Source organism: Rattus norvegicus, chromosome 8 (assembly GCF_021556685.1).
Source record: "Rattus norvegicus strain SHRSP/BbbUtx chromosome 8, alternate assembly SHRSP_T2T, whole genome shotgun sequence".
Lineage (NCBI taxonomy): Eukaryota > Metazoa > Chordata > Mammalia > Rodentia > Muridae > Rattus > Rattus norvegicus.
This window is the reverse complement of record NC_141541.1, coordinates 26,998,807-27,022,035: the sequence shown is the minus strand read 5'-3', so window position 1 is coordinate 27,022,035 and position 23,229 is coordinate 26,998,807. Positions and strand designations below refer to the sequence as shown.

The 23,229-nt window shown below is 43.7% G+C and overlaps 1 protein-coding gene across 1 annotated transcript; it reads left to right on the top strand.

Annotated features, from left to right (window-relative positions):
* The first annotated feature begins 487 nt into the window (after positions 1 to 487).
* Zfp599 (zinc finger protein 599) lies at positions 488 to 16,859 on the top strand. Its single transcript, XM_087564122.1, has 5 exons — positions 488 to 648; positions 2,616 to 2,742; positions 8,629 to 8,721; positions 12,467 to 12,570; positions 13,671 to 16,859. The coding sequence occupies exons 1-5, from the start codon at positions 646 to 648 to the stop codon at positions 14,994 to 14,996; spliced, it is 1,653 nt and encodes a 550-aa protein (XP_087420248.1). The 5' UTR covers positions 488 to 645; the 3' UTR covers positions 14,997 to 16,859.
* Positions 16,860 to 23,229: the final 6,370 nt, after the last annotated feature.

Below are 23,229 nucleotides of genomic sequence, written 5' to 3'. Positions count from 1 at the left end.
TGAATTTTTAAAAGCTTGCTTTAATTAATTAAAGGTCGATGATCTTCTCCAATTTGTGGAAATAACCGTAGCACACACTTTTTAATCCCTTCACTAGGAATTCAGAGGCAGGTGAATCTCTATGAGTTCGAGCCAGCCTAGTCTACATAATAAATTCCAGAGCAAGACTACATAGAGAGACTGTATTTCAGAAGAAAAAAAAAAGGCATGACACTGTTTCTATTTATAAATACTTACTAGATGATATAACCTTAAGTAGAAGGTTCTACTTAAATGTAAGGTTCTGTCTGGTCTTTCCACATGAAGCCCGGCCTTAAAATACAGCCAAGAACTTGTCAATCTTTTTAAATTCACCAATGGTTGGTGACATTTAGAGTCTGAGAAGGTGAGACGTGAAGCCTTGTCTCTGAGAACCTAGGTGACGACGAATGTCCAATCAGACACACAGACAGAGAGTAGGGGCGGGCTTTCAGTCTTGCGTAGTCCTGTTTCTGAATACCTGCGCCACTGTCCCACCTGCTCTCCATCTTGGGTCCTGTCCATGTATGTGTTCCGCGCTCGCCCAGAAGTTCGGAGAAGTCGCCGCGTGTCCCATTTCTCCACTGAGAACCACAGTGAGGGCTCTGGGTGTCCCGGAACCCTGAAATGGTGAGTCTGGCAGGTCCGGAAGCCCGAGCCTTTTTTGCCCGGCCGTGGGGTGGGGGCTGGGCGGGCTCCGCTTGTCCTGTCCGGTCTGAGGCCCCTGCAGAGACCCGAGCCCTGCTGCAACGCTTTCCGTAGCTCTGACTCAGAGCATGTCTCATGCTGGGCGGGAAGGGAAACCGTAACCCCAGTCGATCTGCTCTCCGTTGTCTCTGCACCTTGGCCCCACGTCTCTGTCCCCGATGGTTCCCGCCGTCCAGTTCCCTGAGACGCCATATCTGGGGTTTGGGGACAGTTCAGGCGATCCTGTCCCTGGGACGTCACGCTCTATTCCGTTTCCCAGGATCCTGGAACCCCATCTCTTTTTGGTATGAACTCTGTACCTACACCTAAGAAGCACCTACATTTTCTGTGTCGGCGTTGTGATTGATCTGTGTCACTGTGAACATGGATGTGAAACTTTCCCCTTTTTTTGGCAGCTGGGTCTCACTTTGTAGCCCTGGTTAGCCTAGAGCTCATTATGTAGACTGGACTAGCATCAAACTCATAGGGCTGGGATTAAAGGCGTGCTGTTTTGTTTTCGTTGAGACAGATTCTGATGTATCCCACCTTCTGTAGCTGAGGATGACCTTGGTCCTCTAATTTTCATTGAGGCCATTTTCTGACATTCAGATTTCTGTTCCTTTCGAAACATCCCAGCAGAGTGATTCCTGGGTCCTTTGGTAGTTCTATGTTCAAGGTTTTTGTTTGTTTGTTTGTTTGTTTTTGTTTATTTGTTTTGGTTTTTTTTGTTTGTTTGTTTTCCCTTTTTTCTTTTTTTTTTTTTTTTTTCGGAGCTGGGGACCGAACCCAGGGCCTTGCGCTTGCTAGGCAAGTGCTCTACCGCTGAGCTAAATCCCCAACACCTATGTTCAAGGTTTTAAAGAACTGTAATGTAAGTTTGTAAAATGTTTGCATTAACTTTTGTATTAAAAACAGCTGGAGAGGTGGCTCAGCAGTTAAGGGCACTGACTGCTCTTCCAGAGGTCCTGAGTTCAATTCCTAGCAACCACATGGTGGCTCACAACCATCTGTAATAGGATCTGGCGCCCTCTTCTGGTGTGTCTGAAGACAGCGACAGTGTACTTATATAATAAATAAATAAATCTTAACAAAAAAGAACAGAATACAAGGCTTCCCTCTTTAGCATGCCTGTTTTCTCTCAAGCACTTTAATTTGTCTCTGTTTTCTTTTCTTTCTTTTTTTTTTTTTTTAAATAAAAATGTGTTTAGAGTTTAGGAGTCCTGCTCTCTGATGCATTCAATATCTTGGAGTCTGTTAGAATTCAAGCTGCCAACAGCCATTGGAAGAGAGCCCCCAAGTGTTTGCCTGTGAATAGTCAGAGTTCTGTTTTTCCACCCGTTTCCACATCCCAAATGAAGATCAGGTCAGGGACGCAGTTACACACTCTTTTCTTCTTTTGAGATCCAGGAAGATATCTTTATTTCCAGAGCTCTGGGCTTTTCCGTATTCAATAAACGCTTTTAAAACTGATATCATGGGGTTGGGGATTTAGCTCAGTGGTAGAGCCGCTTGCCTAGAAAGCGCAAGGCCCTGGGTTCGGTCCCCATCTCCAAAAAAAAAAAAAAAAAAAAAAAAGAAAAGAAAGAAAGAAAAAAGAAAAACAAAAACAAAACAAAACAAAAAAAAAACCTGAAGTCATTTGGTGCTTGGGCCAACAACTCCTTCCAGGAAGTGGCAGATACCAGATTGTAATTGGGGAAGCCTGGGAACAGCTGTCTGTATTGAAATCCTTCAGAAAACTCCAGCCATGTTTTCTGACATCGTTACAGAGCTGAGTTTTCTTTCTCCCATGAGACAAATCAAATGTCACCTGCTATGAGACCCTGGTATGACACATAGAGAGTAGGGTGGACCCCACTTTCTGTTCCAAAAACTGAAGGATTGGGCTGAAGAGAAACCTGTCATTCCAGGGGTTGGTGTCATTCGAGGACGTAGCTGTGGACTTCACCTTGGAGGAGTGGCAGGACCTGAATGCTGCCCAGAGGACCCTGTACAGGGACGTGATGCTGGAGAACTACAGGAGCCTAGTGTTCCTGGGTGAGTCCGAATCCTAGAACTCTCAGTAGCAGTTACTTGCTCCTTTACTTGGTAGGATGAATCATTGTGAACCTAATCCTAATTCTGTATTATACATTTCAGTAGACACATTGTAATAGCAGAAGGGCTTTTGAGAAACAGTGTCTTTTTGCAGTGTACTTACTTAGTTCATAATGATCAGATGAAGTTAAGAAATAAATTTATCAGGAGCTGGGGATTTAGCTCAGTGGTAGAGCACTTACCTAGGAAGCGCAAGGCCCTGGGTTCGGTCCCCAGCTCCGGAAAAAAAAAGAACCAAAAAAAAAAAAAAAAGAAATAAATTTATCAGCTAGGGCATTGTTCCTTCCACTTGTGAACATTTAAAACTTCTCTGATAATATTTTGAAGGATTTAATGGCTTCCAATCATACACGTATTGCTGTCCTGTACAATATAAGCAGCTCATTCCATCCACGTACATCCCAGAAAATTCCACTCATGGTTTCTCTGCCCCCTCATGTGTTTTCCAGACTCCAGAGTAAACATGGCTCTCACCTCTACTTTTCTGCTGTAGTCTTTATCTTGGAGCTTGGATAAGATACAGGCCTGTGGGTGCACACTCATTTCACTGATGTCTTTGACTGTTCTGGGAAAATATAGAGTAAACAATGTGGAGGCCCCTCCTACTGTTCAGTGAGCTTATATGTTATGGAAATGAATGTCTCGTTAAATGAGTACTTTAACATATATTTTCTTATTCTGTGAGTTGATTTCGTCTATTAACTGCTTGCTTTTCTGGATGTATGATTTTGAGGTTGATATCTTCTTATGTGTCCTGTTGTTCACATGTATTAATGAAAACACTGTCTTCATCATTGCCTCAAAATGTTGTCTGTATACTCTAGGCGCTTCATGGTTTTCAAGTCACCTATTTAATTTTTTAGTCGACTTCTTTTATGGTGGCAATGAGGCGTCCATTACCTATCTTTTCTTACCCTGTTTCTTACCATGGTGGCTTATATATGAGACTTATTCCTTCTGACTGAGTTCGTGAGACTTGTTGAAAATCAGGTGGTGGGTGGATTAGCGGTCCAAAGCACTGACGGAACGTTGGAGACAAATATTTCTTTTAAAAGCATAAAGGTCTGCCTTTGCTTGTGGTATTGTTTTTAGTTCATTTGTCTTAGGGTAACAGAGGCATTTTTATTGAAAAGTCTGAACTGCCTATTTAATGTTTTCCACCCATGAGGGCACCCATGGACTCGAGCTGTTTCGCTTAGGTGCTGCTGTTCCTGTAGGGGCATGAGCACAGCCATTGCGGTCGTCTTAGCCGCCATCTTGGCCTTTCTGTGGCACGCTGTGACTGAGCTTCCCTTAACTTCCGGTTTCTGAATCCTCTTGGCTGTGAAATCAGCAGGAGACCTACCTGCCAGTGCCAGCCACTGGGATTTGACTGCCTGGTGGACCCTTTAAGCTTCTTCTCACTGCCCCCTTTTTTGAGGTGCTTTTTCTTCTGAGGAGAACAAACTAGTTTATCTGCCCAGGATTTCTCTTTTCGAACTCGGCTTTGGTAAGCCAGCCAGGTGTGGTTGCACACGCCTTTAATCCCAGCTCTTGGGAGGCAGAGACTGGAGGATTACTGTGAGTTCCAGGCCAGCCTGGTCTACAGAGTGAGTTCCAAGACAGCCAGGACTACACAGAGAAACACCATCTTAAAGAAAAGAAAAGCATGTTGGAGTGCTGGGAGAAACTGCACATTTCCGTCTTCACACAAGAACAGAGAAAGATGAGGAGGAGCCTGGCCTTCTGGGGTGTAAGAACATTGTGCAAAAATTGCTCATACCACTACAGCCAGAAAGTAGAGAGATGGGGCTGATATTCCTTTTAAGGTGGTTCCCCATGACATTATTTCTTACAAATAGATTCCAGAAAATGGAGACCATGTTATTAATGCCTGATCTTTGGAGGACATTTTAGGTCCAAAACATAACACTAAATATACAAGGTTTTCTATTTAGATTGTCCATTGTGTTCCATCTGTTTATATGTCCCTTGTTATACTAGGACCTCGCACTTTTGGTTCCTATCTCTGTAGAAAGCTTTGAAGGTTGGTCTTGCGAAGACTTCAAATTTATTGTGACAAGGTTGTTGTCACGATTGTAGTCTTTGGTATTGTTCAGACACTAAGACATCCTTTTTTATGCTCTCAAGATGATGATTTGGGGCTGGAGAGATGGCTCAGTGGTTAGGAGCTCTGACTGCTCTTCCAGAGGTCCTGAGTTCAATCCCCTACAACCACATGGTGGCTCACAACCATCTGTAATGGGATCTGATGCCCTCTTCTGGTGTGTCTGAAGACAGTGACAGTGTACTCATATACATAAAATAAATGAATAAAAATTTAAGAAAAATGATAATTTTATTGAATCTGTGATTTTAAGTACTGTGGCCTTTTGGACAGTATTAATTCTTCTGATCACAAAAGATCCTGTATTTAGTGCCCAGGTTGGCAAAAGATAAATACAAACAAATGACCAGTGTTTTGTATTTTAAAGGAAGGCCGTGCAGCCTGTGCACATGCAAGCATCCTCTGGTGCTCAGCTTTGTTACACAAACACATGCTTGCATGCCCACACACAGGGATCATACCGTGGCCCAGGCCTTTCTGGAAACTGACATTCTCTCTTTTGGTTCTTACTTTTGGTTTTCGAGTTTTCTTTTTATTCATCTTACATCCTGGTGGCCCCCATCACTCCTCCCTTCCCAGTCCCATCCTTACAAACCCCTCTCTTCTCCTTAGAGAAGGGGAAGCCCTCCTTGGGTACACCCCACCCTAGGACATTCGGTCTCCATAGGCCTAAGGGTATCCTCTCCCACTGAGGTAAAACCAGGCAGTCCACTTATGGGGAAGGATTCCAGTGGCAAGCAACCGAGTCAGAGACAGGCTCCTCTCCAATAGGTAGGGGACCCACACAAAGACGTACATCTGCTACAAATGTATGGGGGGCCCAAGTCAAGCCCCTGCATGTTCTTTGGTTGGTGGTTTGGTCTCCATGAATTCCCCATGGGACCAGGTTAGTTGGCTCTGTGGGTCTTCTTGTGTTCTTAATCCCTCCAGCTCACTTAATTCTACCCCTCACTCTTCCACACAAGACTCCCCTAGCACCACCTGAGGCTTGGCTGTGGGTCTCTGCATCTGTTTTCATAAGCAGGTGGGAGAAGCGTCTCAGGAGACAGTTATCCTAGGCTCCTATCAGCAAGCATAGCTGAGTATCAATAGTGTCAGGGATTCTCTGTCTTACTTGGGATGGATGTCACGTTGGGCCAGTCATTGACTGGCCATTCCTTTAATCTCTGCTCTGTCTTTATCTCTGTACATCTGGTAGGCAGGACAAATTTTGGGTCTCAGGTTTGTGGGCAGCTTGTAGTTTCCCCTCCCTCACTGGAAGTCTCACCTGGTTACAGGAGGTGGCCACTTCAGGCTGCTTATCCACCTCTGGTAGAAATCTTCACTAGGGTCACCCCCATCCCAGGTCTCCAGCTAGTCCTAGGGATGCTCCCCACTGATTCCCATTCTCACTCCCAGTCCTCTCCCACATCCTGTCCCCACACCTGATTCCCATTCCCCTCCTCATGCCCTCTCCCACCCAGTTCCTTCCTGCCCAGCACGGATGACTATTTTGTTTCCCCTCTGAGTAAGATTCATGAATTCTGCCTTGGGACCTCCTTATCCAGTTTTTTTGGGTCTGTGGATTGTAGTATGGTTGTACTTCATGGCCAATGCCCACTTATAAGTGAGTAACACCATATACATCTTTCTGGGTTTGGGTTACCTCACTCAGGATATTTTCTAGTTCCATCCCATCCATTTGCCTGAAGAATTCATGCTTTCTTTGTTTTCATAGCTGAATAGTATTCCATTGTATTGATGTACCACATTTTCTTTCTTTGTTCCTCAAAGGAGGGACATCTGGGTTCTGTCTAGTTTCTGGCTATTACAAATAAAGCTGCTGTGAGCATAGTTGCGCAAGTGTCCTTGTGGTATAATAGGGCATCTTTTGGTTGTATGCCCAGGGGTGGTTTAGCTGGGTCTTGGGGTAGAACTATTCCCAATTTTCTGAAAAACTGCCAAATCAATTTCCACAGTGGTTATACCACTGTGCAATCCCACCAGTAATGGAGGAGTGTTCTTGCTCTGTATCCTTGACAGCTCATGCTTGGAGTTTTTAAACTTACCCATTCTAATCTCAGAGTCATTTTGATTTGCATTTTTCTGATGATTAAAGACATTGAACAAGTTTAAGTGCTTCTTGGCCATTAGAGAGCCCCACTGAAAATTCTCTGTTTAGCTAAGTACCCAATTTTTAAATTGGGTTATTTGGTTTTTTGGTGTCTAATATCTTAGTCCTCTGTCAGATATAGGGTTGGTAAAGATCTTTTCCCATTTTATCGACAGCTATTTTGTCCTATTGATGGTTTCTTGTATGCTGTATTTCTCTAGGCTGGGAACATTTTCTTCTCTGATTTTGTTGCAATATTTTCTTTTCCTTGGAGCTGGAACTCTTCACCTTTTTCTAATCCTATTCTTGGGTTAGGTCTTTTCATGGTATCCCAGATTTCCTGGATGTTTTTTGTCAAGAATTTTTTAGATTTAACATTTTCTTTGATTGATGCATCAAATTCTTCTATTGTGTCTTCTATCCTTGAAATTCTGTCTTCCATGTCTTATATTGTCTTGCTGATGCTTGCATCTCTCAATTCTGTTTTCTTCCCTAGGTTTTCCATCTCCAGGATTTCCCCAGTTTGTGCTTTCTTTACTGCTTCTATTTCCATTTTCAGGTCTTGAACAGTTGTATTTATTTCCTTTACTTTTTTAAAGGTATTTTTTTAAAGAGATTTATTTGTTTTCTTTAAAGGTCTCCACCTGTTTGATTATATTTTTCTGTATTTCTTAAGGGATTTATTCATTTCGTCTTTTTTTTTTTTTTTTTTTTTTTTATTAACTTGAGTATTTCTTATTTACATTTCGAGTGTTATTCCCTTTCCCGGTTTACGGGCCAACATCCCCCTAACCTCTCCCCCTCCCCTTCTATATGGGTGTTCCCCTCCCCATCCTCCCCCCATTGCCGCCCTCCCCACAACAATCACGTTCACTGGGGGGTTCAGTCTTAGCAGCACCCAGGGCTTCCCCTTCCACTGATGCTCTTGCTAGGATATTCAATGCTACCTATGAGGTCAGAGTCCAGGGTCAGTCCATGTATAGTCTTTTTTTTGGGGGGGGGTTCTTTTTTTTGGAGCTGGGGACCAAACCCAGGGCCTTGTGCTTCCTAGGTAAGCGCTCTACCACTGAGCTAAATCCCCAGCCCCCCATATATAGTCTTTAGGTAGTGGCTTAGTCCCTGGAATATTCATTTCCTCTTTAAAAGGCCCCTATCTTTATAAGATTGAATTTAAGGCCATTTTCTTGTGCTTTGATTGTGTTAGGATATCCAGGGCTTACTCTAGTAAGATAGCTGTGGTCTGAAGTTGTCATATTGCCCTGGCTGTCCCTGGATGTTCCTGTACGATTCTGGTTCTGCAGGTCTGATGAAGGCTGGCAGAGGTGGTGGGACCGTGGAGCTCCAGGGATCAAGGCAGCTGGGCGTGCCCCAGAGGGCCTGGTGGGCGGGGGAATGGGTGCAGGAAGGAATCTCCACTTCTGTTTTCTTAAAAGCCACCAAGTTATGTTATTTATGGTGCAGTTTAATGACCCCGAAGATAGTATTCCAGTCAACAAATACCGAGTAAACTCCACCAAAAGTTTCTAATCACTGATCACAGCACCGTTTATGAATTGGAGCTATTCATGCTTTTTATAGACCTGACTCGGCACTCTGGCATCATCTGTCTGTTCTTTCATACTTACAGGGCACTGTATGAACAAACCTGAGTTGATCTTCAAGTTGGAGCAAGGACTTGGGCCATGGAATGTAGCAGAAGCCTCGGGCAGGAGCCTCCCAGGTCAGTGAAGGCAAGGAAGGTCGGCAGGAAGAAAGTTCATCCGCCATTGCCCATGTTGAGCTTTCTTTACCTACTTTTATCAAAACCCACTCCTGATGAATGAGTTCCACTCCTAGAATTAACACCGGCACAAAGAACATGTTCAATATTAGCTTAGTAAACCAGGAAGCCTCTAATGTGGAAGAAAACATTCCTGATTTCTAATAGCAGCCCTTAATGTAAGTAATTTCAACTTTCCAGTCAGGTCATACACAAATGTGGTGGTTTGAATATGGTTGGCCCATGATGTCACTATTAGAAGAGGTGGCCTTCCTGGAGGAGGTGTAACCTTGTTAGAGGAAGTGTGTCACTGTTGGGGAGGGTTTTGGGATCCCCTCCTATGGCTCATGTTCTGCCCAGTGCAGAAGAGAGCCTCCTGTTGGCGGCCTACAGATCAAGATATAAAACTCTTGGCTTCTCCAGCACCATGTCTGCTTGGATGCTGTCATGCTCCCCACCATGATGATAATGGACTGAGCCTCTGAAACATTAGGTTTTCTTATAATAATAATTGAAGCATATGAAAAGCTGAAGTAAGTTTGTTTGTTATGAAACTATGAGCTATATCATGGCGAGATCTCAGATGTAAATATATATATACCCTGAAGATTTGTGAACCAATGTTTTTAAAAAATAACACTCCTCTCAAAGTGCCAATTTACGTTAATTCAGTATTCCACTCCTGAATAATAAACTACGCTGACAAGGCCAGAAGTAACAAGATTGAAACTATGTTTCGTGCTCAAAGAAGAGTATCTGCTTTAATGGGAGCAGCGATACAGTGTTCATTCTTTCTCTTCTTTCCTTTAAAATAAAGTTTAAAGTGAGAGTGGTGGTAAATGCCTTTAACCTCAGCACTCTGAATTTGAGGCTGGTTTCCTCTCCACAGTGAGTTTCCGGTCAGTAAAAACTGCCCAGAAGCTCATGGACCAGTACAGCGGGAATAAGGAGAAACTGCTCAACGGTGGCTTAATTAGTTTCTTATTAGTTTCTATTGCTTGAAGAGATGCCATGAACACATCAACTCTTACTGTAGAGGAAAACATTTAGTTGGTACTGCCTAACAGTTCAGCGGTTTCATCCATCATCATGGCGGGAAGCACGGTAGTACACGGTACCTGCAGGTCGACAGGGTGCTGGAGAGCCAGGCAACTGAGAACTCTACACATGGATTTGCACCAGGGACAGAGTGCCACACTAGGCCTAGCATGAGCATCTGAGACCTCAAACCCTGCCCCAGTGACACACTTCCTATAAGAATGTCACACCTACTCCAACAAAGCTACACCTCCCGATGGGTCTATTGGGGACATTTCCTTTAAACCACCACAATGAAATAGGAGAAAAGAACTAACTCCTGAAATTAGTCTTCTGACTTCCAAACACACACACATTCACACACACAGACACACACACTCTCACACACAGACACACACAGACATACACACACACTCACACAGACACACAGGCACACAAATACACTCTCACACACAGACACACACACACACAGACACTCTCACACACAGACACACACACACTCACACACAGACACAGACACACACTCACACAGACACACACACTCACATACTCACAGACACACACACTCACACACACACACACACACACACACACACACACACACACACACACACACACACACACGTTGATAATGTACAGTTGTCCATTCACTCAGGAAGTTTTTTATTTGTTTTTCTCTAAAATGGGAAATAGAACTACTGAACGTGGCAGATGTCCTTCACCTGTCTATATACATGGTGGAGTTAAAATAAGGGACAGAGCAGATAAACCTGTAGGCCCACGTTTACTAAGAAATTACAATAACCAAGGTATGTTATCATCATTAGACTCACAGATGACTTGTTATATAAAAGTGTGTGGGGGTTGGGGATTTGGCTCAGTGGTAGAGCGCTTGCCTAGCAACCGCAAGGACCTGGGTTCGGTCCCCAGCTCCGAAAAAAAAAAGAAAAAAAAAAAAAGAAAAAAAAAAGAAAAAACAAACAAACAAATAAAAGTGTGTGATTCAGCCTTCAATAAGAATTAGGCCATGCCTCCCTCTTCTCGGAGAACAGGGGGAAGAGAAGGGGGAGGAGCTGGGTGGGGAGGGAGGTGATCAGGATGTAAAGTCAATAAACAAATAAATTAATGGAAGAAAGTATATATATTTTTCTTAAAACCTCAAAGATATATGTGTGTATATGTGTGTGAATATATAGGTATATATGTTTATATAATGCATTTCTTTTTTTTTTTTTTTTTTTTTTTTTTTTTGGTTCTTTTTTTCGGAGCTGGGGACCGAACCCAGGGCCTTGCGCTTCCTAGGTAAGCGCTCTACCACTGAGCTAAGTCCCCAGCCCCTAATGCATTTCTTTATATATAAATAAACCTTTAAAAAATGAAAAGAGGGGGTTGGGGATTTGGCTCAGTGGCAGAGCGCTTGCCTAGGAAGCGCAAGGCCCTGGGTTCGGTCCCCAGCTCCGAAAAAAAAAAAAAAAAGAACCAAAAAAAAAAATATATTAAAAAAAAAAATGAAAAGAATGTGTTTAAAAAATAGTAATAAATATGTCCATGGACTTCCAGAAACATGGATAGGAGTACACTTTATCACGTAAGGTGAAATAGGTTAGAACTGAAATGGGAAAGTTGTGTTCTGTATCATGGGCGAAGGCGAAGCCAAGAATGCAGAATTGGGCACACAGTAGGAGAAACAAACCTGCCGAAGGGGACGACCCGCCGAGTGTGTTGTACAATTAATCTGGTATGAGTGAGTTTCTGTACTTGGGAGGCAGAGGCAGGTGGCCATCCAGGTCTACATAGCGAGTTCCAGGCCAGCTACAGTGAGTCGGCGAGACCTTGGCTCCATATATACTGTTTCTATTCAAAAATGTCACCCATGAGCAAGAAAAATGCACTTGCACAATAAACTGCTGGCTATTTTACTTTTAATAAAAAAAAATTATCATTGCTTTGGAAAGTAAAGCAGTCCAGAAGGTGGAGGAGCTGGGTAACCGAGAGCAAAGAGGATTTGGCAGAGGGCGTCTTCTACTTCTAGAGGAAGATGCTCTTCGTAACAAAACCCACGGAGTGGTATTCTATTGCTTTCACCCAGTGTAAAGTAAGGCATTTTAAATACATACGTAGGAATGTTTTTTCCGACTTAGGGGCAAGAGCATTTGACTATACCTACACTCTCTGTAGACCTTAAAAATAAGCCTATTTGACATGTGAATGAGGGTGCTGTAGATGACCTTGTATGTACAGTTAATATCCAATATCCTAGGGAAATGGAGAAACCAGGAAACAGCAGATGAGACTCACCTAAAACCGACAAAGGGGAGCAGCTCATCCTGTGCTTTACCAGAAGGCAAGGCAGCAAGACACATCACCAGCGTATAGTGTAGTCGCCTCACCTGTTACGTGAATCCGTGAAGTTCTAACATGTTTACACTTATTACTAGTCAATATTATTTTACAGCTATCATGAGGAAAAAGAAGCCCAGTTTATTTTAGAATGGCATAAAGAAGACTGATGTGGGGTTGGGGATTTAGCTCAGTGGTAGAGCGCTTGCCTAGCAAGCACAAGGCCCTGGGTTTGGTCCCCACCTCTGAAAAAAAAGAAAAGGAAAAAAAAAAAAGAAGAAGACTGATGTGTGATTCGTTGATAAGGACATTTTTATTCTAATTTTAGATGTTCATGTATTGACTGAACCAATTGGGACCAGCCAGAAAAGTCACAAAGTGTGTGTGTGGCAAGGTAGAACCACCCAACACAAGGCATCGAGTGAAAAGATTGTAAGTAAAACATTAAATTTGGGCACTTGACTTAATCCAAACCTGGCCATAAATAGGGGAACTTCTCTCCCATAAGAATGTTATGGGTGTCTGGCAAGAAGCCTCAGTGGGCAGAGCACCTTGTATCTATCGTTAATATTGTAGAGAAATGGAGAAACCAGGAAACAGCAGGTGAAATTCACTTAAAACCTACAGACAAATGTGAACAGCTCCTTGGGTAGACTCCTTGCAAACACAAGGACCTAAGCTTGATCCTCAGAACCCATGAAAAAGCTGCATGTGGCCACAGGCAGCTGATGTCCCAGTGCTCAGAAGAATGGGGAAGAAGGATGTCTAGGACTTCAGGACATCAAAACTATCCAAGTCAACAATCTTCTCCTTTAGTGAGAGACCCTTTCTCAAAAGATATGGTGGAGAGTGATTGAGAAAGGCACCTGATCTCAGCCTCTAGTCTCTTCTTGCAGACACACACTCATGTGCATGCACACTTGTGCACCAACAGACACACATGTGCAAACATGGATGTACTCTCCCCCACACTTACAAATACTCAACCCAGGCAACAATGTGCTGTTCCTCAATATTTAGTCTCATAAATTACAGAGGAGAGAATAACCCAAAGTTTTTTATTTATTTATTCATTTCACATCCTGATGGCAGCCCCCCCTCTCCCCTCAGTCTCTCCCACCCCCTTTCCCCACTCCCCCCTTCTCTTTTCAGAGCAATTGGCAAACCTCTCTTGCATCAAAAGAAAGATGTCTTCTTTTCCATCACAGCAAAGCTTCAGTGTATTTGACCAGGGCTATCATTCTACACTAACTCGATGTTAGTTACATCAAGTAACACAGAGTGAAGTGTCATTTTAAAGATGTTATAGTAAATTCAGTAATAAGTGACACTTATATACATAGCCCAAGACACAGAACATGTGACGTTATCTAACCGCTATTAATCTATTTAGGATTCTGTCCTATCCTACTGAGTTGACTCAGTAGACAAAGTGTGTACATGTGAGAAATGCAAGAGTGACTGGGGGAACAAAAGCTAGGAAAAGTCCTGTCTGCAGATATGAGAAATATAACAAATTCTTTTATTTCAAGGCAGAGCTAAAGGAGCAACAGAAGAAGGTCCATCGAGGGTCAAAAACCTGTGTAAGGGAAGCCCATGGGAAGACGTTCTGTCAGAAGTCCCAGTGCACGGGGATTCAGTTGTTTCCTATGGGTCAGACAGCTCTCCGTTACAAGACTAAAGGTCAGAGACCTCACGAAGAGATGAGCCATGAGTATGAGGAATGCAGGACAAGCATCTTCCAGAACTCACAAGATACAGTATGTCAGAAAACTCTTAAAGACATAAGGCTCTGTGGATGTACAGAGTGTGAGAAAGCTTTCTCTCCCAACACACAGCACACAAGTCACCCAAGAACTCATGTACGTAAGAGGCCCTATACATGTAAGGAATGTGAGAAAGCCTTCTGCTCTCAGAGAAAACTTAATTTACATCAAATAGTTCATACAGGTGAGAAGCCCTATGAGTGTCCAGAATGCGCGAAAGCCTTCTCTCACAAGGCATACCTCACTCAGCATCAGAAAATTCACATGAGCAAGAAGCCTTACACATGCGCTGAATGTGGGAAAGCCTTCTACCGCTTAGCGCACCTTACACTGCATCAGAGAACTCACACGAACGAGAGGCCTTACGATTGTACGGAATGCCAAAAATCTTTCCACTGCCGGTCACACCTTACTCTACATCAGCGAACTCACACGGGCGAGAGGGCTTTTGAGTGCATGGAATGTGGGAAATCTTTCTACTACAAGGCACACCTAACTCGACATCAGAGGATTCATACCAACGAGAAGCCCTTTGAATGTGTAGAGTGTGAGAAATTCTTCTACTGCCAGTCAGACCTCACTGTGCATCAACGATCTCACACAGGTGAGAAGCCCTATGAATGTACGGAGTGTGGGAAAGCCTTCTACAAGAAGTCAAAACTCACTCTACATCAGAGGAATCATATAGGCGAGAAGCCTTACGCATGCACAGACTGTGAGAAGGTTTTCTATTGCAAATCACACCTCACTCTACATCAGATAATACATACAGATGATCACCCATATATATGTACAGAATGTGGAAAATGTTTCTACTATAAGTCACAACTCGTTGTCCATGGAAGAACTCACACAGGTGACAGGCCCTACAAATGCGGAGAATGTGGGAAAGGTTTCTCCCGCAAGCCACACCTCATTCGACATCAAAGCATAGCTCACTCAGATAAGAATAATCAAAGCATAACTCACACAGATAAGAACAGTTTGAATGTAGCAAATGTGAGAAAGGCTTCTGCTGCAAGCCACGGCTCACTTTACATCAGTGAACGGGAGCATGTGGCAAGCATTTTGAAAGAGAAGAATGCAGGATAGCTTTATACTTCAAGGCACAAGTAGCAGCAGTGGACAACTCGGATGAAGAGCCCTGTGAATGGGAAGAATGAGAAAACTTCATACTCCAAGGCTGTGAAAAACAACTCTGAAAACATGAGTTCAAAATACATAGTTTCTGAAAATATAAAGATGTAATATGAATTATAGGAGGGGCTTCACAAACCTGAATGAACACAGGCAGCTGCACTATGACCCAGCTTGTCAGAAAGATACAAAGGCAGGCAGATTCCTGAGTTCAAGGTCAGCCAGGGACAGCAAGGATAGGTTCCGGTGAGGTAGGAATGGTATTCTCAGGACCAGATCCCACCCAGCTAAAGTTACTGTCTGTGCTTAACAAAGACAGGCAGATCTCTGAATTCATTTGCAATGTTTAAAGGAAAGAAAAAGAAATGTACTTTAAGAATCAAGGGTCTGGAGTCTGTCAGGGGATGCTGATTCATGAGATAATCAAAAGGGAACTTGGAGTAATGACTGAACTGATATGTAAATAAAATATTGGTCTACAAGAGTTATCCAGAGTTTTTAGTATTGGTTTCAAGCAAGAGAGAGCTGCCTTGAGCAAAGGGCTGTCTGTCACCTTGTACCCCATGATTGACTTTGAGTTATTTTTTTTTCTTCTTTTTTCTTTTTTTTTTTGGAGCTGGGGACCGAACCCAGGGCCTTGCGCTCGCTAGGCAAGCGCTCTACCACTGAGCTAAATCCCCAACCCCGACTTTGAGTTATTTTTATTCTTTTCAAATACCCCTTCTCTCAGGAACCCCTCTCTAAGCTGAGGCTGGTGCTTGGCAAAGAGGACCCAAGTTGGGTTTCCAGGTCCACTGCTACCAGGAACACCTTGAATCTCCTTTGCAATTAAGGAAGGTAGCTGAGGCCAGGCATGTGGCTGGGGTGTCCCTGGCATGGAAGTCCAGAGAGGCTATTCTGTGAGAATGAGAAGGGGAAGCCTGGATTGCCTAGATACTCCAAGAGGTCAGAGATGTCAGACCTGTGGGATACCTGCCGAGGAAAGCTGCTACCAGGGAGTGGAACCAGCCCAGGAGAAAGAAATTTGTTGCAGTCAACACAGCTGAAAGGAGTTGGAGATCTGAAGAGCCCTTTGACATCAGACACGAGTTAGAGTCTGGATGGAGTTGGCTCAGCTGGTTTTCAGCCTTGCTTTGGTCCAGGGTTTCCTCGCCGTGCTCCCTTGCCTGTTTTGGAACATAAATGTATATCCTGGGCCATGATATCTTGGAAATATATGATCTGCTTTTTTATTTTGATTTTTATAGGGGATTACAGTTATGGGATCGCATGAAATCTCAGAAGAGACTTTGAACTTCGGACTTTTAAAACATTGTTGGGACTTTTTGAAGTTGGACTAAACACATTTTGCATTAGGTTTTGGTTACAAGCCTATGGGGGGGGGGGCGGGTAGTAGAATGTGGTAGTTTGAATAGGTATGCTCCCCTCCCCCCCATCCTCAGTGGCCTCAAAGCCTTGATAATCATGATCTCTTGGGAAGCTGCACAAGTCCCTGTCTCAGAAAACAAAGGTAGAGCTGGCTCAATAGTTAAGAGAATAAATGTTCTTCCAGAGGATCTGGCTTCTATTTCCAGTGCCCACATTACACTTAACATGTCTAACTCCAGTTCTAAATCAACACCTCTTGCTGGCCTCTGCCAGCAATGTACACATGTGGTCTACAGACATCCATGCTGGTAAAATACCCATACGTGTAAAATAAAAATAAATCTAAAAAAAAAAAAGTAAAATTATTAAGGAAGCGTAACAAGTCATGAGATGTGAATAAATGGAAAGTTTTAAAAAGCAAAAATAAATAAAGTATTTCCTGGTCTGAGATGTAGGTCCCTAAATGTCCCCACAGGCACAAACATTTGAGCCCTGGGCCCCAGCTGCTGGTACTGTCTACGGGAGGTTACAGAGCCATGCAAGGTTCAGCCTTACTGGAGAAAACACATAAGGCAGGCTTTAAGGCATACAGCCCATCTCCACGTGTTCGCTCTGCTTCCTGCATGTGCTTGAAGTACGCACTCTCAGCTTCCTGTTCCTGCACTTGCAGCCATGTCTCTCCAACACGATATACTCTTATCCCTCAGGAACCAGAAGATAAAAGCAACCCGTCCTTGTTCCACATTGCTTTTTGTCATAGTATTTTATCATAGCAACAGAATGGTAACTGATACCCATCCCTGAGGAAGGCACAGGCATAATGTCATAGGGAAAACAAATAGGTAAGTCGAAATCGATGTAAAGGTTTTAAGAGTTGAAATGGCAAGGGTGGAAGGGGTGAAGAGATGGCTGAGTGGTTAGGGACTCAAACTGTACTTAGAGAGGACCTGAGTTCAATCCCCAGCTCATGTCTGGGCGTTTCCCTAGAGGTTCTTACAATTTAGCATCTTGCGATTAGGTACATCGTATGCAAGAATATAGGAAAGGACAACAGTGTCCCCTGTGTGTCTCCCAGGTGGAGCTTCATGGGAACTGACCAGAGCCATCAAAGACTAGCTGTGTGGTTTTCTCAGAGCTCTGTCCACTTAGCTGGTCAGCTAAGCTACCTTTTATCCAGATATCTGCCCCCTCTTCCTTCATCCATGGTGTTCCCAACCTCAGCGTTTTGGGTTTTTTTGTTTTTGTTTTTCTGTCTGTGTTAAGAGTGACTGGAGTCACTCTCATCCCTCTCCTTCTATCTTGTTATCTGCCTTTCTTTGTAGTTTCTCACTATACTGAGTTTGAGGCCAGCCTGGTCTACAGAGCGAGTTCCAGGACAGCGAGGAATACACAGAAACCCTGTCTTGAGAGAGAGAAAAAACAAAAGTAACTGGAGGCCAGAAGTTTGATTTGGGGGCGGGTGAGTGGGAGGAACCTTCCAGGTGAGGCAGAACTTCAGACTCTCTTGTTCAACTTTGAGGCATTGGCTATGTGAATGCAGACGGATAGTACTGTGGAGAGGAACAGAGTCCTTTCTGATAAAAATCATTTGCAGGTAGATTAAAAACACACCCTGGAATGAGCCTGACCAAAGAAAAGGAAGACTCCTTATAACAAAGAATTTGAGGGGTTGGGGATCTAGCTCAGTGGTAGAGCGCTTGCCTAGCAAGCACAAGGCCCTGGGTTTGGTCCCCAGCTCCGAAAAAAAGAAAAGAAAAAAAAAAAAAAAGAATTTGAAACACTGAAGGAGGAAATTGAAGAAGGTAGTAAAAACTGGATGCCCCTGCATCAGAAGAGTTAGTGTCTTGTAAATTACCATCCTCTCTAAAGCAATCATACATCTGAGAAAGAGCTTTTTCAATATACAGTGCTGAGAAACCTGGATTACAACATGTATGAAAATGAACCATGCCCTTTTCTCTCACCCTTCACAAAGTGCAACTTGAGAGGGTTGAGAACCTCATAAGACCTGATTCTCTAAAACTGCTAGTGAAATGTGAAATGTCCTTCAACACACAGGAACAGATAAGGACTTCCTGCTTAGAAGTCTGGCAGCACAGGAAGTAAACCAACCATCATCCAGTGGGACTTCTTGAACTTCCAGACCTCTTGTACAGCAAAGGGAAATGTCAGCTAAGTGAAGAGGCTGCCCAAAGTCTGTGACAAACTGTCAGTCATGCATCCGACAGAGCTTTAATGTCGAGAATGTACAAGAACTAAAAACTGTAAACATTACAAAACAAAGACAGAGGCCAGAGAAACAGCTCGGGAGTTAAGAGCGCTCACTGCTCTGCCAGAGGGCCTGAGCTCTGACCCCGGCACCCACATTTGATGGCTTAGCACCACGTGTAATTCCAGGTCCACAGATCCAACACCTCTTGCCTCTGAGGGTGTCTGCACTCATGTTCACAAGACTGAGCACACACGAATACACCCCTGACTGTAAATAGTTTCTAAAATCTATTTACATTGAAGGAAGAAGGGCATTCATGCCTTTAATGCCGGCACTGGAAGGCAAGCAGATCTCTGAGTTCCAGACTGATTTAGTCTGTTTAGTAAGTTCCAAGACTACATAGGGGGCTGGAAAAATGGCTCAGTGGTTAAGAGCCCCGACTGCTCTTCCAGAGGTCCTGAGTTCGATTCCCAGCAACCACATGGTGGCTCACAACCATCTGTAAAGAGATCTGATGCCCTCTTCTGGTGTGTCTGAAGACAGCTACAGTGTACTTATACATAATAAATGAATAAATCTTTAAAAAAAAAAGACTACATAGACAGAACCCACCTCATAAATAAATAAACAAAGAAACAAGTAGGCCTCCCCATGGCTGACAAGCACCTACACAAATGCTAGACATGCTTGGCTATCAGGAAAACAGAGCTTGTCTTCATCCTACATGCTTGCCCAAAGGACTCTATATCCTACCACATTGAGAACAGCCAGGAGACATAATCAGCCGACGTGTCTGTCTACTACTGAATGGATGGATAATGAAAATGTGGAATGTATACAAAATGGAGTTTTTTTCATTCAGCTCCAAAGATAAAAAGGGATGTACAGGCAAATGGATGGAAGTGGAAAATATGGTAATTAAACTAATCCAGACCTAGAGAAATGAATGCTGTATGTGATGTTTGGATGAAAATGGCCCCCTTACACTCTTGGAGTAGCACTATTAGGAGGTGTGGCCTTGTTGGAGTAGCTGTGTCCTTGTTGAAGGGCGTGTGTCATGGGGCTGGACTTTGAGCCTTCAGAAGCTCAACCTAGACCCAGGGGGAGCGCTTCCTTCCTGCTACCTGCTGATCCAGATATAGGGCTCCCAGCTCCTCCAGCACCTTGTCTGCCTGCATGCTGCCATGGCTACTGCCATGATGATAATGGACTGACCCTCTGAGCTGTAAGCCAGCCCCAATTAAGTGCTTTCCTTTCTAAGGGTTTTGTGGTCATGGTGTCTCTTCACAGCAATAAAACCATAGCTTGTGTTCTCTTTCATCTGTGAACTCTGGTTCCTAGTATTTAATCTTGTGTGTTTCACTCGGCGCACTCCTGGAAGTCAGTAAATTAGAAATGGACGGTGGTGGGTGCCTTAATGGCAGAGGAATACCAGAAGATGGGTCAAATGAAAGCAGAGTGGAAAGTTTCCATCAGGGAAGGTAGTGGGGCATTTGGGAAACCTACCTTGCAGCCAATTGAAAGTACAGTACAAGTAGTGCTTTGAAGGGAGATACCCTGTGTGGCTAAATAATGCTTCTCCTAGAAGCAGTGACAGAAATCCCAGTAACGAGTGAGCAGCTTGTTAAGGGAGAACTTAGAGGCCCACTGAACAATGAGCTCTTGCTGCTCCTCTGGGTTGACCGTCAGAACTAGCTAGTGAGACCGTGTCACTGTGGATAGCTCACTTCTGCACTGCAAAATTAAATAAATAGAGTTGAGCTGGAACTTTTTCGCTGTTGTATGGCTTTCATGGTATCAAGATGTTATGAAGGTGATAGGATGAGGGGAGGGAAGAAATCAGCACCTACAAGAACTGAGACACCTACAACCTACAACACCAACCAGCCAGGCACGAAAGGCCAACTGGTGCAATTGTAGCCTGTCTTTCTATGTGAGCAATGAACAGCTCTGATTGGATCTGAGGCCTGCTTCACTCTAAACCCATTCAGAAACCTAGGCTGGAGAGGCCATAAGCTCTAACAGAAACCTTAGAATCTTGAGAGAGGATCTGAGAGAGTTGAGGGGGCCTGGAGTAGCTGGAGGAGGGAGAGGCCGCAATGGTGTAAATGCGGTTCTCACATGCTGGCTGGTTCTTTGTCAAATAGGCAGAAGCTAGAGTTATCTGTAAGGTGGGAACACTGATGGAGAAAATGCTTGCATCAGATTGGCCTTGAAGCAGCACTATGGGACACTTTCATGGTTAATGGCTGGTGCCACCCCTGGGCAAGTAGCCATGGGTGCTATAAGAAAGCAGCCTGAGCAAGCCATGGGGAGCAAATTTTGTAAATTTTATGAAAATTTAAAACTTTAAGTTAAAACAAAGGTTGGGAAATCTAAATATAGAAGCCTGGGTATTTGGTATTAAGTTTTGGATCCATGTTAAATTTTTGGCACCCGTTTTGTGATGATCTTAAACAGATAAAGCCCAGTGGAAGCAAACAAGGCCATGGGGAAATGCCCTCAAAGGGACATTAGTTTGTCAGCTTCTCAGCTTTCTCTTCGCTTCCTGGCTATCAGAAGTCGAGCAGCTCTGTGTGCTCTTTCCAAGAAGTCTTTCCTCACCAAAGGATCAAAGTCAAACGCTGACAGCCATAGGCCAGACTAAAGCTTTCCTGTGGGTACTTTGTCAGAGTAATGGCAAACTTTCATAATACTCCATGTCAACTGGCTTTTAATAAAGACTGTAATAACACAGTCAGGAAGCTCTTGACACTTCGTTTTGATTCAGTACAATGTGAAGGTGATCGGATGCAGGGGCTAGGGCAGAGGTAGCAACTCACACACTTCACAGAGGCACCGGCCTGGCATCCGTACTAATTCCCAGGAAGCTAGAGGAAGACATCGGTGCATGCTGGAAAGAATGACTCACATTGCTTCTAGACCCTTCAACTATGATTTGGCTCTCAGTCTTCTGTGGAACAAGAGTACACTGGATATTGGGTCTCCAGCTCTCATAAATCTGTAAGCAGCTTGAAGCAGCCCTCCAGCACCAGATCCCCAGAGAGCAGGGCAGAGCCCAAGCTCTTCTCTGATATTCCCACTAAGCCTTCAGGATTAGTGTCCAGCCTCACCCATCCTTCGTCATGCAAAGAGGAAGTCACCTCGGAGCCTCCATTTGATGATCAACACCAAGTTTCTTCAGTTCCCACAGCTGAACTTGGTGCAGTCTTTCTAGGAAGAGTCACAGAGAACAAAAAGTCCAAACAGGCCTGAAGAAGAGGAGGTCAAATCTGAAACAGAGGCAGGAAACACAACCAACAAAGAACATGGTACAACCACCACCCATAACCCGTCCCTAAACTTCTAACTCCCCTACAGAGAATCTCAACTACAGAGACAGTCGAAATGTCAGAGAAAGAATTCTGAGCATTACTTTTTAAAAGAAGTAACAGTCATATGGGCCTTTCTAATGAACAGATGTAAGAATTTAGGAAATTTGCCCAAGATCTTTACAAGAGTCTCCCAAGCGAGTGTAGTAGAAAACTCCCAAACCCAGAGGGGAAGAAAGTAGACATCCAAGCACAAGAGAGAACTTCACCTAGACATAGCCACAGAAGAAACTCTCAGTGACATATTGTAGTAGTGAAAACATCAAAAACCAAACCTAAAGAAAACATAGAGGGGTTGGGGATTTAGCTCAGTGGTAGAGCGCTTGCCTAGGAAGCGCAAGGCCCTGGGTTCTGTCCCCAGCTCCAAAAAAAGAAAAAGGAAAAAAAAGAAAAGAAAGAAAGAAAACATAGGGAATTTTCTTCAAGACCTTGGGGTTGGAAGAACTTTCTGATCGGAACGTCAATAGCACAGAAATCAACCCTTGGTATCGACGGATGAGACCACGTGAAATAAAGCGTTCTGCACAGTGAAGGTAATTACCGGCAGAGCACACAGCCCTCAGCATGGGAGAAAAGCTTAACCAGCTATGCTTCAGACAGGGGACTGATAGCCAGAACTTACAAGGAATCAAATATCAAGGAAGTAACAACTTCAATCAACAAGTGGGATAATGAATTGATTGGGAATTTTTGCAAAAGGGAAACAAGAAGGGCTTAATAACTGTTTTTTTTTAAGTATTCAATATCTCTAACCACAAGGGAAACACAAATTAAAGCTGCTTGGAGACACTACCTCACCGTCATTAGAATCTCCCAACAAATATCAGAAAGGCTGTGGAGAGAAGCCCTTACCCACTGCTGGCAGGGGTGTAAATTAGTGCAGCTGCTTTGGAAATCGGATTAGAGATTTCTCATAAAATTGAAACTAGAACTACCATATGAGCCAGCTATTTCTGCCCTGGTTATACACCCAGAGAATTCCACACCCTACCAGAGAGGTATGTGTACACCATGTTTATATGTGCTCTACCTTATAGCAAGGTAATGGAACCAATCCAGTGGTCCCTCAGCAGAGATGTGGATAAGGAAACCCCGGCATGTATATAAAGTGGAATACTATTCAGATCTAAAGAAGAAACCCACAAGATTTGCAGGAAATGGATAGATGTGGGATGTATATCATTAAGCGAGGTTACTCAATTTCAAGAAGGTTAACACAGCATGTTCCCCAACACAT